Source organism: Gekko japonicus, unplaced genomic scaffold (genome assembly GCF_001447785.1).
Source record: "Gekko japonicus isolate JY-2015 unplaced genomic scaffold, Gekko_japonicus_V1.1 scaffold757, whole genome shotgun sequence".
NCBI classification, from domain to species: Eukaryota; Metazoa; Chordata; class Lepidosauria; order Squamata; family Gekkonidae; genus Gekko; species Gekko japonicus.
Genome location: NW_015162500.1, coordinates 645,884 through 662,922, shown reverse-complemented (window position 1 = coordinate 662,922; position 17,039 = coordinate 645,884). Strand labels below are relative to the sequence as shown.

The 17,039-nt window shown below is 47.0% G+C and overlaps 1 protein-coding gene across 1 annotated transcript in view; it reads right to left on the bottom strand.

Annotated features, from left to right (window-relative positions):
• The window catches only part of SLC38A8 (solute carrier family 38 member 8), a 35,400-nt gene extending 35,308 nt beyond the window's left edge, over positions 1–92 (bottom strand). The window contains exon 1 of the mRNA XM_015406103.1: positions 9–92. Coding sequence (XP_015261589.1) covers positions 9–92 — 84 coding nt within the window. The remainder of the gene's footprint in view (positions 1–8) is intronic.
• Between the last annotated feature and the right edge of the window lie 16,947 nt (positions 93–17,039).

Here is a 17,039-nt window from a genome sequence, read left to right as displayed (position 1 = left end):
AAGGCAGCCCCAGCTGAGGAGAGGTTGGGGCTGTCTGACTCCAAGGTAGGCTTGGCTAACAAGCTGATGCTCTCTCTAGCCAGCTCTTCCATGTCTGAAACAGAAAGGATGACTGTTTGTTTTATGGGACTTGAAGTGAAGGAGATTCCAGTAGATATTAAAAGTTGATAGGTTTCTCAGCCAGCTTCTTGGAAGAATCACTTCAGCTCCATGGCAAAATCTGCAGAGAGTCTTCTGGCCACCTAGGAAGGATGGGGAAAACAGACAGGAGGGGGCCAGCCTTCCACCCTTCAGAGACCTTACTGGGTGGGTGGGGGTTCAAAGAAAATCAGAAGGCAGATCAGCCTACAATTCAAGTCTGGAAAAGGCACAATTTTTCAAAAAGGGGTTTAAAAATGAGACTGGGTGGGTTCAGAGCAAGTTTCCTCCAGTGGTTGCTCAATTCAATTAGCATGTCCAGCTCTAGAGCGGTTTAAAATGAAATCGCAGCCCAGCTTGAGATTCTGCAGGGAGGCGTCAACAAACAAACAGAAAGTCAAACACCAGCAGTTCCAGGGAGCAGCGGAGGGGCCCAGAAGTACCACCACAAGTGGGAAAGGCTTCGCTGCACACCAAGGTCTCACTGGTAGCTGGAGGTGCAAATCTAAAGGCCAAACTACATAGTACACCCCACCCCAACCCATGTCTGCTCACAACCGCACAACTGGATTCTCAGTCAGATGTAAATTGGGGAAATTCACCTTAAAAAGCACTCATTTGCTTGATGCTGTAAGGGGGGAGGGACAGAAGAAGCTCCCAGTTTCCCTCCCACCCTGCTTTTGCTGGTGGAAATGGCATGGAGGGGCCCTTTTGCCCCTTTCCACATGCCTTAGGAAGGACATGGGAAGCCAGAGAAAAGGAGCAAAAAAGCCCCCTGTCTCCCTTTCCACTGGCAAAAGTGGGGTGAGAGGCAGGGGGAAATGGGGGGGCACAAGCAGAGAGCATGCAGGGAACCCCCCCCCATGAAGGCTCCATTGCAAATACCTATGCAAACACAACAGCTATTTGTTTATACCCACTTTTCTCCCCAATGGAGTTTACAACATTGTCCCCTTCTCCGTTTTACCCTCACAACAACTCTGTAAGGTAGATTTGGCAAAAAAAACCCACCCCCAAAACAATAACATGTGACACCCTAGGTCTCTCTATGACAGAGTGGAGATTTATTTATTTATTTATTTATTTCATTTATACCCCGCCCTCCCTGCATGCGGGCTCAGGACGGCTTACACGGCACAACAGTGCAATAAAATATAACACATTAAAATAATTTAGGCACACAAGTGCGATAAAATTACATAGTTATCCACTTAAAACACAATATCACCGGATGCATTGGTAGTTGAAAATACTCCCAGATCCTAGTCTTGCGACTGGAATCACTATACCTTGCCGACAATCACAGCAAAACTAAAACCTGTCCCCGTGCAGAACACCTTTGGTTAACAAAACAATGGGTCATACGTGCATTTCCCTGGAAGTCCAGCCAGCCACAACAAAAATAAAAAAGTTTAATAGCATAAAGTAAGTTAAATAGCTGTGTTGTATATGCTGAAAACACAGGCTGAGCACAAACAGGAGCCTGGTGTGCTCACAGTGTTCGAGACACTGATGATTTCCCTGTCAATCTGGAGTAACAAACAAAACATAAGACTGACCCAGTTTGTTCACATCTTGAAAGTTGGCCAGTTCAAACTGGACTGAGCACACCAGAGCCACCCAGCCGCATCAAATGGCCATTCTACTCAAGGACACAGATTAGGAGCAGATAACAGGCAGGATGGGTTTGCACTCTGTCAATACCTGAATTGGAGGCAGACCTCAAGGGTACTGATAATGCTGTTAGAAATGTTCATTTGTACCCTGTGTAAAACTTGCGATCAAAACTCTTATTTAAACTGAACCATGATAACTCCAGGTGGCAGGATACAGAAATGAAGAGCAACACCAAACTTTTAACACTGACGTGTCGGGGCAGAACTTGACCGCCGGGTTAATTGCAGGCGAATTGATGCCACAACAAGTTCATTAGTCGAAGATCTCCCACGACTGTCGGTTTTCTCAGGCAACAAAATGCAGATGCCCAATCAAGGATGTAAGCGTTTCCCTAACAGTATCCTACTCCACTATTTCTGTAGACCCAGAACTAATAGATTATTAGACTCCTGGATAAAATTTTTTAAAAGCATGGTTTTACCTAACGAAAAAGAAAGCAAATGTCTTCTATCGAGGGATACCCCAAGAGAAGAGCCTGACCGTCTTAATTCATTTTGCATTTCCCAACTATGTGACCTTTTGATCTCAGTAAGCAGGATAAAGAGACTTTAATCAGCTGCTATGAGGAATTATGAATGGCTAATTGTGTCTGTCATCCCAATTATATCTTTGCAGCCTAAAGGTGTTCCTAACCATTTAAAGTGTCCTTTTCGGCCCCCATCATCATTAAGCTGCCCACAAAAGAATTTGGGCGTAATTGGCTTGTACGCTTTAGAAATTAGCCGCTGGGCTGTAAAAGAAACTCAGCCAATGGGAATGTCTCAGTCCCGGCTGGTGCGCTTTGATACAATTTGGGTCCGGTTTTCAAAGGCTCTGCAACGATCTCTAATCTTTCATTAGAGGCATGGTGAGAAGATGCATCTCTCCTATTAGCAGCGATTAGGGGAAAGAAAGCTTGCCTTAATGAAAGCGCGTGCACATTTCAGAGTAGCTGCTAGATAGAGAAAGTATTGACTCCAAACTGGCCATCGCTGGCTGCATATGGTGCACCAGATAACCCCCTTACACCCACTCTAATCTAGATGTCCAAGGTCCCCCCCCCCATTAGATTTTAAAAGAACATTTTTGTTCAAATGCAGAACAGGGGAGCTAATACTGAATTGTGAAACCACACAGAGGTTGAAGGGTTAAAACCATTGTCCCTTTCCCTGAGCAGTCCTCAAGGCAAATAGAAGCTGCACAAGCCCACAGTTTGCATTTTATGGATGGAGACACATCTCTTCTGACCGGTCTTGCAGGGCTCTTGTCAAGGTACCACTTGATGGGCACACCTATCCATTGGATGCCCCAATAAGGGCAGGTGTCCCATGCAAGCAGTGCAGTGGCCGGTCCCACCACTGCCACTACCAGTTAACTGCAGACCCTTTTTGAAAATAAAAGTTATTTGGCAAACTCTTCTAGACTCTTGACTTTGAGTTCTTAGCCCCCTCTCCCATTCAGCTAACCTGGCCAAGAATCTAGAAAGCACTACACATAGATAAAAAAGATGTGTGTGTACATTTTTTTAACAAACTGGGAATTCTCTGGTGGACTGCAGCCATTGTATGTTCCAGAGATGCTTAAAAAAAACGTTGTTCAACTCCGGTTGACATCTAGCAGATGAGGTCATGTAACCACTCAGTTACAGCTCGTATATTCCTGTCCTGAATACAAGACGAAACCAAAAAAACCCCACTCGGTTATGGCTCATATATTCATGTTCTGAATACAAGGCTGACCAGCTTTTCCCTCATCGGAAAGGCACCACCCCCTTAGCGTTTTGGGTGCCCTCTTCTGCACTTTCCCCCAGCTCATTCTCACATCTTTTTGTTAACTCTTGCATTTACGTGCTAATTTGCTGCCATCCATTGATCTTACGGGCCACCTGATCCAATTTCAGCACTGCACATGCATGTGGGCTCTGAGCAGCCCCTCTTAATGGCTGCCTCCCACCCTCTTTTTCCCTGTAAATAATCCTTTAGGAAATTTTGTTCCATTTTTCTGAAGAAGTGTGCTTTGCACACGAAAGCTTACACTTTGAATCAAACTTTGTTGGTCTCAAAGGTGCTATTGGACTCAAACTTTGTTCTGCTGCTTCAGACCAACATGGCTACCCACCTGAATTTTTGTACACAGTATAGTACACAGTATAGCAACTAGAACTGTGGTATTCCAAATGAGGCAACACCATAGGTCTATAGAAGGGCATTACAGTACAGGCTTATGGTGCACGCGTCGATCACCAATGCAGCACACTGTGGCTGCGGTCAGATGGTGTGCTATCGTGTTGTGATTGTGTCTCTTTTTTGATTCAGGGTTTTTAATCGTAGGGATTTTCAATCATACATCTGACTCTCTGCCCTCTTCACTGTGCACCCACCATGGTTGGTGAATATCCAGATGTTCGCTGTGCAGCACCCATGAAACGGACGGCTGGCAGCATTTTTTTTCAAATTTTCAGAAAATCATGCATGTGCAGAAGCAAACCAGGAACCTACGGACGCCTATATGGGAGCCTTAACAGAGAGTATTTCCAACCCTGTCCTACCGCAAACACAGAAGAGAGGGATTCTTTAGGGGGAGTCATTGCCCAAACACAACTCCCCCTGGGGGTTCCTCCTGATACCGACAGAATAGCTCGGGACGAATGTGCACTTATGCACACATCACTAACTGAAGTTAAAAAATGGTGGCTAGACAGAACTGTGTGTGTGGCTTCATTTTGTGGCAGAGTGATCGTACATCCAGAAATGCGGGGTGAGTCCGTGAAAATCCGTAAAGACCGGACTTTCCCGGTGTCTAGGAACTCCAACTTGAAGATGGGTGAGTACGGGGTGCCAACAACTAGGGGACAGGAGGCAGATGTTGCTGTCCGAACCTGCATTTTAAATCCGCAGGGCAACAGCAACAAAGTCGGATCTAACATCTTGTCTGACCACAGCCTGAGTTGTCACTTTCACTGAGCTTTCCTCTACAACCCCAAGATTTCCTTTGATCTTGGGGACATCCAGTTCAGACCCCATCAACATACATATAAAACTAGAATTTTCTTTGTTGCAGTGTACATCACCTGACCCTTACCTGCATTGAACTTCATTTTAGGGTTGCCAGCTTCCAGGTGGTCAAATAACAAATATATACACTGCAAACACCTTTTTTGTAAATTAATGTGTTCTGTTTGTTAACTACCATCTTATAAAGTGCATTGTGTGCTATTATAATATCCTAAAACAGGTATATATATTCATTACATGCAATAAACACTGATAATCATTTCATTCAGTATAATAACTACCAGTCAATGTTTTTTGCAGTGTATATATTTGTTATTTGACTCTTCTAACACTGCAGCTCGGGTTGCTACAGCTTCCAGGTGGTGCCTGGAGATCTCCTGCTATCAGGGGTCATTTCGTAGAAAAAGAGGTGCAGGAGCTCATGAGCATAACTCATTAGCATAACTTATTTGCATATGCCACACCTCCAGACATCACCGGAAGTGTGTCAGAAGGTAACACCAACCGCTCAGGCTCCACTAGACTGTTTTGGATTGCTAGGTATTGGGGGGGGGGAACGTGCAGATCTGTCCTCACAGAGGAGGGAGAGCTTGTACCTGAAGGCGGGCCGGGGGGGGGGCTCTGCAACTTACCTGGCTGCTTCTTGCTCCTCGTGGCCCGACTGAGGGCTGCTGGGAGCAGGGGGTGGGGCATGTTGCATGTTCCTGCCCCCTGGGCTCCTTTCTGCTGGAGCTCCGCTCCTGTGCGCTCCCGCAGGAAATGACCCCTGCCTGCTATTACAACTAATCTCTAGGTGACAGAGATCTGTTCTCCTGGAGAAAATGGCCGCTTTGGAAGTTGGATTCTATGGCATTGCGCCCCAACCCCCACCCTCCTCAGGCTCTACCCCCCAAAATCTCCAGTTGTTTCACAACGTGGAGCTGGCAACCCTATTCATTTTCCACAGTGTTGCCAATCCAGAAAGACCCTGCAGTTCTTCACAGTATAACTTGGTTTTCACCATATGGTAGAATTTGCTGCCATCTGAAAGCTTAGCCACAGCACTGCTCATCTCCAGTTCCAAATAATTTATGAACACATTAAATAACACCAGTCCCAATGCTGATCCACCTGAGACCAGGCCCATAGCCAAGATTTTTTAATTGGGGGGGGGCCCTTTTGAAAAGTCAGGGGGCAATGAAATGAAAATAAAAGTTAAAAACTCCCGTACGCTGGCTGGCCCCTGTGCCAGCTGGTCTTTCCATGTGGTGGCTGGAGGGAAGGGCAAGGCCTGGCCTCCACCCGACGGCACTGCCAGGGAGCCCGAGGGCTGGCTGGGCTGCCCATGCCACAGAGTCTGCTGCTGCTTCAGCTGGGTGGGACTGGGAAAGCGGCAGCTTGGCTGCCCTGAAGGAAAGGATCTTTGCCCCTCAGCCATCCGGCCCTGGCTGGGGGAGAGGAGAGGTAGGTGGGTGTGCATGTGGCGGGTTTGGGTATCTTCTCTGTCCTGCTCTTGCCTGTCCCCGCCTGGGGACAGAGAGGGCCTCGACTGGCCGGCCCCCAGTAAATTTATTTATTTCACTTTTACCCCGCCCTCCCCGCCAGGCAGGCTCAGGGCGGCTTCCAAAAACTGACAAGCAGTAGACATTCACAATAAAAATACAAGGCATCAGTTAAAACACAACCAGTCAATATAAAACATTCATTGGATGGCGATAAAACTAAAGTGCAATTTAGGGACACATTCAGCGGTGCCACCACGTTAGGTCGTATTGGTGCAGGGCTGAGGGGGGTGGGAGCCCACCCCCCTGGGAATGGAGGAGTCCCGGCCAATGCCCAGAGGAGAGCCCAGAGAAGGCAGGCTCATGGGCGGATGATTCCATTTCTCTGTCCATCTGAGGGAGAGGAGAGCTGACAGAGAACGAGGAGCCGTCCTAGTCTTGGGCCGCAAGGAGCCACAGAAGGGGTCGGCAAGTGCCTCCATAAAGTCCCTCAACGCCTCTGCAGGCAGGCAGCATCAGCCGGCCCAGCACCTCACCTCAGCATGTGTGGGGCGTGGGGGGGGGGGAAAGAGCGCACACCTGCAAAGGAAGTCAGGGGGCCAGGCCCTGGGAGGCCCCATCGTAGCTACAGGCCTGCCTGAGACACCACTGCTCATCTCCCTCCACTGTGTGAATGGTCCATTTATTCCTGCTCTCTGCTTCCTGTCATTTAACCAGTTCTAAATCCACAAGGGGACCTGTATTCTTGTCCCATCGCTGCTAAACTTGCCTGTGGTGAGGTACCTTGTCAAAAGCCTTCCAAATGTCCAAGTGGATAATGTTCACCGGATCACCCTTAGCTGCCTGCTTGATAGGTAAAGGTAAAGGTTCCCTTGCTCGAAAGCCTGCTTGATATCCTGCTCTAAAAACTCCAAATTTTTGGTAAGGCAGGACTTCCCTTCACCAAACCAACGTTCCTGCTCCCTCAGCGGGCTCAGTTCCTCAGTTCCTTGTTACATTTCTATATAACTTGCTACGCTAAAAGGGAATCCTTTCCAGGGCCAAGGCACCTTACCACACCATCCTGCAGCACTGGAAGTGGCATCACACCTCTCTAGGAATTGCCAGAAACTCTATGGTAAACCCAGAGACCTTTCAGAGATTCCTGGAGATGTGTGACCTCACTTCTGAGTTTTCCCAGAAGTGACATCACACCATTTTGTAGACAGCCTATGGGGTGGGGGGGGAATTCTGTCTCCTGCCAGCCACTAGAGTGCTGGTGGGGCAAGGCCAGCAGGGGATGGGAGATCTGCTCCAGGCGAGCTCATGGTACCCTAGGAAACAGACACAATCCCACAAACCTCTGTGATTAACAAAGAGCTACTTGGAGGATCTACAGCAAGTGAAGAAAACACAGGACAATTTACTCCTGCCTGGCTTCTGCGGCCTAGCAACTGCTGCCTATCCATGAACAGTCCAGAAAGAACATCAGACATACATTTTGGCAGCACCTCAGTTCTCTGTTCACAGATCACTGCCTGACTAGGCACACTTTCACAGATTCATCCTATTGCTGAAGGCTGTACCTGCAACAGTCTAGGAACCTCCCCTACTTTAGAGCCAAGGAAGGGGTTACTTAGGATTTAACTGCTAGTGAACTTCATGGCAGAGTAGAGAATTGAGCCCAGATCTCCAAGACCACCACACCACTCAGATCCCAGGGAACCAGCATCAGGACTTCCAGAGAAGAGAATCAAAACTACAGCCTCAGAGAAAAATCCCCCCCTCCAAAAACCCAAAACTATTTTGATCTCCCCACATCTCTCTCCCCACTTCAATTTTTTTCCCCTTTAATTGTTCGTGCCCTTTTACAAACTTATCGGTTCAGCGAAGGCATTTTTTGCCTTGAGTTTCTTCCTTGCTGCAACTGATCTAAATGAGTGGCTGAAGACTGGTCATGCCTGCAGCCCATTGGATAAAGTGATTTTTAAACAGATAATAAAAGTGGACCAGATGCATTACTTCCAACTATGGTCAAACAGATTGGCCGCAGAAGAGCTTGCAAAAGGCAGGCTCTGATCTTTGCAGCCAGCCTCACAAACGAAGAGCTTTCATCTGTCAGCTATTTATAATTGCACCCAGGCGAAGTTTGGTATGCAAAATGTCACCCTGATTTGAGGTCATTTCATGAAATATCTTTTGCCTCCGTTAAGCTATTTAACCTCTTCTGTAATCCTCCCTGAGCCAATGACTGGCTGGATAACCTTTGGCAAGTCCCCTGACCTCGCTGATCCATGGTCAAAGTAGGCAGAAAATTTGTTAAGCTGACTTTTTTTTTTTTTTGCGAGGGGCAGTGGGAGGTGGGGGGAGATCCTACACCAAGCTAAGATTTGAGTGAACATCGCAGTGTTCATGTTGCACACAGCTATAACATGCCTTCATTCCCCCCCACACACACACACACCCTCCCAAGATTGTGGATTTATCTAGCATGTACTCAGGCTGACCATTCTCATGAGACTGATGACATTTGAATGAAACTGAACCTTTTTACTAAACTAGAGTCGTTTTACTAAACCAGTGATATCCAAGATGTTTGTTTTGAAGCATTCATCCTCAACTTTCTCAAGTGCTTTTCATAAAAACAAATCTCACTTTAAAAATCACATGATGCAAAAGTAAACAAAACAGAACCAGTTAAATCCACTACAAACAAAACCCATCATATCAAAACTAAAAACAGCAGGACAAAATTGCTACAGTCATCAACAAATACTCAACAGATCTTAAGATGAACACGGCCAGAAGTACACCCCAAAAGAAGGAGACAGAGATGCATTGCCACCAGCAAGAAGGCCTTGTAGCACAGGTCTGCCGGGGTAGACTGGGAGGACAAAACGGCCAGGAAAGGACCCCACCCATAGACTACCCCACCCACTCCTAGGGTTGCCAACCTCCAGGTGGGTTCTGAAGATCACCCAGGATCACATCTTCACAGTACAGTCATTCGTTGGACAAAAGGGCTGTTTTGGAGGGTCAGCTCAGCTGTACTGTACCCACTGAGGTCTGTCTCCTTCCCAAACGCCACTGTCCCTAGGTTCCACCCCCCAAACCTTCAGGGATATTCCAACCCAGATTTGGCAACCCACCCCACCCACAAATAGGGTTGCCCAGAAATCTCCCACTATTAACATTTGATTCTAGCTGTATCTGAAGAAGGGAGAAGTGACTCACAAAAGCTAAACCCCCTGCCACCAATTTCGTTAGTCTTTAAGGTGCTACTGGACTCTCTCGCTCTTTTCAATTGATCTCCAGATCCCCTGGAGGAAATGGCTGTTTTGGAGGGCATACTCTATGACACTGCACCCTGCGAAGGTCCCTCTTCCACCCCCCACGTCTCCAGGTACTTCCCCATCCAGAGCAGCCACCCCTACCCCCAAAAGGGAGAAAGAGCCTTCCCTGCCAGCCCCACCAATCTTGGCCAGCAGGCATCACCTGGGTTTGGTGAGGCTGCATGCTTCCTTCCCTACCTGGCACCTGCCCCCACTTGCTCCAAGGGACACCTCTTGCTTGGGGCCAGAATAGCCCCAGATCAGGCAGCCCCTCGGGCCATCGACCCACCAGTTGTACAGTGGTCCTGAGGGCCAATCTGGCCCTGCATGCCTGCCCAAACCTCTGATGGTAGTACAACACGAATGAAGACCTTTCCGAGCCAACTCAAAGTTGCAGGTAGGTTCATCCAGCAGTTAATGCCATGCAATGGTTTCAATGTTATATTAGAACACAGGAGCCTAAGGTTCAAATCCACGTTCTGTCTTGAATCCTGTTGGGTGACCCTGGGCCGGCCAAGGTCTCAGCTTAACTTACCTCACAGGGGAAGGAAGAACCACACATGCTAAAAATGTACTGGGTCTGTGTTGGAGAAGACTGCTGATGTTGGAGGATTCTCGTGCAGTTCGAAGATTTGGGTTACCAACAGTACACCATCAGAAAATAATAGCAACCACTATTGCAGCACACTCAAAATGAGTTAGAGGCAGAAACCAGAATCTCAGATATGTTTAGATTTCATCTGGGCTTTTATACTCTGTCATTTTAGCTGCTGATGGCACCGATTGAACCTGGGACCTTCTGCGTTTCAACCACATGCTTTACCACTGAGCCACAGCCCCTTTGAAGGATGGAGATGTAGCAGAAAGTAAAGGGTGTGTGTTTTAAGGGTGCCATTCATCATATTGAAAGCGTACACATTTTTAAAAATGGAGCACTTGATGGCACCGATTGAACCTGGGACCTTCGGCGTTTCAACCAGATGCTTTACCACTGAGCCACAGCCCCTTTGAAGGATGGAGATGTAGCAGAAAGTAAAGGGTGTGTGTTTTAAGGGTGCCATTCATCATATTGAAAGCGTACACATTTTTAAAAATGGAGCACTTGTTCCATGCATGCTTTGCAATAGGTAATCATTAATGCTCAAGCAGGTATTCATCATTATGGAGAAAGAGGAGATTGGATTTATACCCTTCCCTTCACTACCTGAGTCTCAGAGCAGTTTACAATCACCTTTCCCTTCCCCTCCCCACAACAGACACCCCATGAGGTAGTTGGGGCTCAGAGAGCTCTTTCGAGGACTGCTCTTGAGAGAACAGCTCTGAGAGAACTTGTGACTGACCCAAGGTCAGACCAGCAGCTGCATGTGGAAGAGTGGGGAATCAAACCTGGTTCTCCCAGATTAGAGTTCACGCACTTAACCACTACACCAAACTGGCTGTCTTCTGGAAGTCCAAGGGGCTGAGATACTACCTGCTGGCCCCAGTTCCAGCTTCCACGCATACAAGGCTTGATCCTTACAAAGGTCTAAATACCTCTGAGTTCATCCCCTGTATGGACATGACCTCAAATATGTGGAGACCTCAAACATGTGGAGACTCACACATTACAAAGTACTTCTGCCAAACGTGGGTCCTGCTAGGTTTGCCAGCTCCGGGTTGGGAAATCCCGGGGGATTTGGGGGCAGAGCCTTGGAAAGGCAGGATTTGCTGTTTTCTCCAGGAGAACTGATCTCTGTAATCTGAAGATCTGTTGCAATTTCAGGAGCTCTCCAGTCCTGACCTGGAGGTTGGCAGCCCTAGGACTCCGACCAACTGCTATACTCTTGAGAGTTTCATGCTTGCAACTTAGTTCCCAGATGTACATTGGCTCAATTTAGACTGAAGCTACAGCATGTGGGGAGAGAGGAAAAGCCTCCCCCCCCCCGTTTCCCCCAAACAGCCCCAGGGAGCCCCTGTTTGCCCTGTGGGGAGGGGACTTACATGTAGCCTATCAGTACAGGGGTAGCCCACAGTGGGCAATGAGAGGCTCCCCAGAGTCAAGAAAATGGGATGGGGAAACTAAAGCCCCCACTCCCAATGTGCCATGGTCCAGATCCAAACTGGGGCCTTGACATGCCTGGGAATTCAGTTCCAGGCAGGGAACTCCCAGGAGTGTAGAATTTCTTGAACTAGATTTCGTTCCAAACCGGAAACCTCAAGATAAGCTTCTCTCTCTAAGCCTTAAGAGCATGCTGCTAATTTGCTGTGGCTATTCAGTAACGAGGAGGTTTGTGTTGTTCTGCTCTGAGCCACACTGGTTTTTTCCTCCTGTTGCTGGCAGGGAAGAAGCTGTCATCAACGACTGGAAGTTCTTGCCGTCAAATCTGACCCGCTAACTCTGCTCCGAAGCACGTTTCCCGTGATCAACCAATGTGAGTGCACCTATCGAGGGGTTTTCATAGCCTACACAGGGCTCAGTCCCTAAGCAGGTTGTCCTGGATTCTTGGGACACGCTGCCCAGCTCCTAACAGCACTATAAGATTGGTCTGATGCATGTGCTTACTTTCCAACCTCAGTCTCTCTCTCTGGGCTTTGCATCCCGTTCCCCTAGTAGAACTAGACACAGTGGAATTTTAACCTAGGTCTCAAAGAAGCTGAGACAAGATCACAGGTGTGGGGCCCGTCTATAAAATAAAGCCTGCAAACAGTGTGCAGCCTCAATTTGCCTCAGGCTGTGCAAGAAACTGGGAGATGGGGCTTAACCCTCCAGAATGTACTTGCTGTTTGAAACCGGCAACCTGCTCTGCAGTTAACTTAAGATGCCAAGTACAGAATGGTAGGAGCCATTTTTGAATGGCAAAGGCTTTGATCCACTGCTCTGATGATTCTGCAGTTTGCCCTGAGTCTCACTGAGAAAGGCGGGTGATGAATGAAGTAAGCAAATAGATAAATGTAGGTCACTGGGTGGGTGACCGGGCTAGTCACTCTCTCAGCTTAACCTCACATGGTTTTTGGGAGGCTGAAATGGGAATTGAACCAGATATGCTACCCTGATCTTCCTGGAAGAAGAATGGGATTTAAAAAATCTGCTAGACAGATGGAACTAAAGGGCCAGTCAATGTGATCTTGGCAGCCCCGGTGGCTGCATTTAATTAAAAAAAATAAAAATAAAATCAAGCTATCCAATCACAGATCTGCTGTATAACTTGGCCAAGAACACTAGGGTCCATTATTCAGTTTAAACATGCTGTTGATATTCTGAACCTGCAAGACTGATCTAGAATCTTTATTGGCATACACATCTAGAATGCCATTAGGTTATTTTCCATGTGGCAGCTCTCAAGTGTCTTCCTGTAAGAGACCAGGGCATGCATCATCAGAAGGCAAGGATCAAGCAGTTTTCAGAGCAAGATGGGGTTGAGGAGTGAGAGGAAAAGCTTTTTCCTAACTTGCTGTTCTAGGGTTGGATACGTTTTCTAATGGCAGAATGGCACTTTGCTGCCTCCACACAAAATGCTGCTCCTGAGGGACTCTGAGGAATATCAAGAGAAAGGGCCTACATTAGGAAGGGGGAACTGGGAGAAACTGCCAGTTTCATCTAGATCCAACCCATAAGACCTCTGCAGGGTGAGACCTAAGCCTTGTTCAGTCTCACATCCCAGCTACAGACGAAATATGTTGTCATTCAAGAAATAAATCTTCCAGAAAAACAAAACACTATGCACTGTGATAGATTTAGGGCGCACAGTTATACCAGATTAATTTGGTGGCGATATACAAGGACTTAATACACAGGATTGTTTAAAAAATAACTGTAATTAAGTCACAAGGTCTTCCTTAGACTCCAGCCCAACTGCGATTGGACCTGGAGCTGTGAACCCTGCTAATCAGTCTCTGGGATTCCTGTCAGCGCCCCCTAAACTGCCAGTCTCAGTAACGGCCAATGAACACTTGCTGACTGAAGCTTTCTCCAGGTTTTTCCTCAGGAGCCAAATTGCAAGGAGTTCCAGCCATCTACAGGCACTGTCCACCTCTTGATATGCGGTTGAACACTATCAACTATAATGACAACAACAGTCCTGCAATTTCTCAGGTTCCACAAGAAGCTAAATCTGTCAGTTTCAGAGAAACTGTGTGCTCCGGGGGAACAGCTTTTCACAAACTTAGAAGCATCAATGCACCTCTTCCTCAAGAAATAATTAAACATTTTTTTAAAAGGGTCCTCAATGGTGCGTGGTGGTGATCACGGGAGAGGGGCAATGAATCCACCTGCCAAACTAAGTCTCCCAAGTGCACCTTTTAATTTTCATAGAAAAGCAGCTGATACTTACTGTACGAGACAAAAATAAAGGACTATTCTTGTGTGCAGTTTTAATGGATGGGAGAAAAGCCTGTCCTGTACATCCAAGAGACTCTGTTGCCCTCATGAGTCACTGGACAGCATTCACACATTACAGAGTATACAACTTGGATCTGGGTAACAGTCAGACATAAGTTTCAGGTTCTCCTCAATTCCTGCATGCAGGGAACCCAATTCACATCAGGATCCCAGCTTCCACAGAGAAGGACTTTTAACACATACACTCCACTGTTACATTTTCCCATCTTGAAATGGTTTCCACAGGGCAAGCTATTTGGCCACTGGTGAAACACACACGTACCCCAGGATTACAGAAAAGCACACTTTGAGGCTGTGTACATCACTTAACAACCCTTCCTCAAGAGTTCTTGCAATATACAAACCTCACACAGTCCTCATGATGAAACAGGCATCTTTCTAACAAAGGAATTTTATAGGTGGTAATTGTCCTTCATATTTCCCTCTATGCTTACCAAGGCATAGTGCTTTTATTTTATTTTATGAGCTAGAAACATTAAAGAGAAATCCCCACAACTTTGCTCCAAGTTACCACATTATGGAGAAAAGTTCATATATATAGACATGCTCAACAGCCAGAAAATTACAGACTCTGCTCAACAAATATGAGATCATGGGCTGAAAATCAGAAGCGGAGATTTGATTGTGGCCCACTCCCCCCCCCCCGCAATACGGGCAATCCCCAGTGAAATCATATGCAAAGTTACTCCAGCCTAAGTCCATGAACTTCAATGGATTTAGCTGGGTTTTAAATACTGCCTGGCATTGCAATATCACACACTCAGCTACAAGCCAGTTTGATATTCAAGTCTAGTTGATCCAACACAAAGTTGTAACTATTCACAAGACCTTCCAAGGTACACACATATTGTTTCCAAGGGGCAGACTCACCTCTGTCCATGTGAAACAAGCCCAGTCATCATCACCACCACCCAAAAAAAACCCAAAACAACAAGAACATATCATGGTGCAGTATACCTAGAGGATTGCCAACAGGCCTGGGGAAAAGTGTCCTGCCCCTTTAATAGAAGTATAACAGTCTGTTATTTACCGGCAGGCCATGAAACCCTTCAGCTGCCCAATTCTATACATTTCAGCCTCCATTAAAGCGACAGGAGATTTCTTCTCCAGGATGCTGGCAACCATATGGAAACCATGTTATCAAACCCAACCCCCTGAGAAGAGAGAGGGAGAACACCATACCCATGTTGAGGCTGCCGTAGCTGCCAGCAAGGACTTCTTCTTGCAGCATCCAAATGGAGGGCTAGACCTTGATGACCAACCCCAGCAGGGAGAGACACCCGCCTCCCACCCCTCACACACCCACACCCAAACCTTGCTTCTCCAGGCTGCAGGCAGGAATAGAGAGGCACTCTCAGGTTGCATCCCAAATTCTGGCTGTGTAGCCCCTCCTCCTTTTCTGCCTTCATGCCTTCTCTGAGGGCCTTGGGTTGTACTTCTTCTTTAACAACTCCCAGCTGTCTCTGCTTGCCAGCTTAATCCTCGATTAGCCTAGCTCCATCCCTTCCAGAGCGGGCAACTGGAAGGAGGCCACAGGGATTGGCTTTCTCAGCCAAACTGCCTGGGAGGCCTCCCAAGAGGCTGAGCCTTTAAGGGGGGAGAGGGCTCTCTTCAGGTGCTTTCTGAACTCAGCCTGGCAACACTCAGTGGATGACCTTTTTGTTGTTGTTGTTGTATCCGTCCTACTGTTTTGGTTGTTTTGTGCTCTTGTGTTGAAATCCAGTCCTGTTGCTTTGTATGTTGTACATAGTGTGGCCGTGTGGATTCACTGTATGCCTCATGCGGTGTTTTTAGAACATTCTGTAATTTCGTGATCCAGTTCGACGGCATTGTTTGTTGCTAATCATACTAATTGTATCTTTTTTTAAAAAAAGCGTGATCCACCTTCTCAGCAAGAAAGGCAGACTGGAAATGGAATAAATGTATCCTTCCTCATCAATCACTGTTGGGGGAGGGGGGATTATCCCTGTGGAAATGATGCCTTTTGACTCTGACAGGAGAAATATATCAAAAATCAGCTCCTTGGTGCTCAAGGTTTAGAGAGGGTCCAGTTAAAAGACTCATGTAACAGGGAATGCCAGAGACCTCACCCAGAGATGCTGGCGAGCCACCACCAGTCCAAGTAGGCAAGACTGACCTTAATAGAGCAGCAGTCTGACTCTTGCCAGCTCTGGCTTGGGAAATACCTGGAGATTTGGGGGTGGGGGTGGAGCCTGAGGAGGGCGGAGTCCGGGAGGGGTGGGTCTTCAGAGTCCACCTTCTGAAACAGTCATTTTCTCCAGGTGAACTAATCTCAGTTTCCTGGATATCAGTTATAATACCAGGAGATCTCCAGCGACCATCTGGAGTTTGGCAACCCTGTATATAGGACAGCTTCATGTATTAATGAATCCTATCAATTACTTACAGGGCTGCCAAAAACAAAAAACTGAGATAGCTGCCAGAATTGTTTGTGTAAAAGCCAGGATTTTAAGCTGCTTGTCAGACCTTTAAAAAAAAAGAAGCTAGATTGTTTTTCAGAGGAAAAAGTGAATAGCTTTATTTGAGAGCTGTTGTGTTTTGGCAGTTAAAAATATCAGTCTAGGACTGGGCAGGATCCAGGTTCAAATCCATGCTCTGTCCTGGAAGACTGGTAGGCAGCCTTGGCCCATTTCATCCTCTCATATCCTAGCCTACCTCAGAGGATAGCCATGAAGTCAAAATAGAGGAAGGAGAGAACCACATATGCTGCCCTGGACTCTATTAAGGGTGGGATTCTTCTTCTTCTTTTTAAAAAAGTATTAATAAACGTCACTTAGCGTGCATGCTTGAAATGTGTAGATCACACATGGTTGCTAACAAGCTAAGTTGTTCTGTTCAGTTCTTGCACATTCATTACAAATGCTCTTGTCCAAGAAGGCACATGCCTCCTGCTTAGCCACACTTCATGGGTTCGGTTCAAACAAGGCAAAGTAGAAGTTGAGCGTTATCAACAGTGGTGGAGATGCTTTCAGCCTCCCCTCCCTGTGCAACTAGGTTTACCTCGCGGCAACCATCGGCACCAGCCAAAGCCACTGAGAAA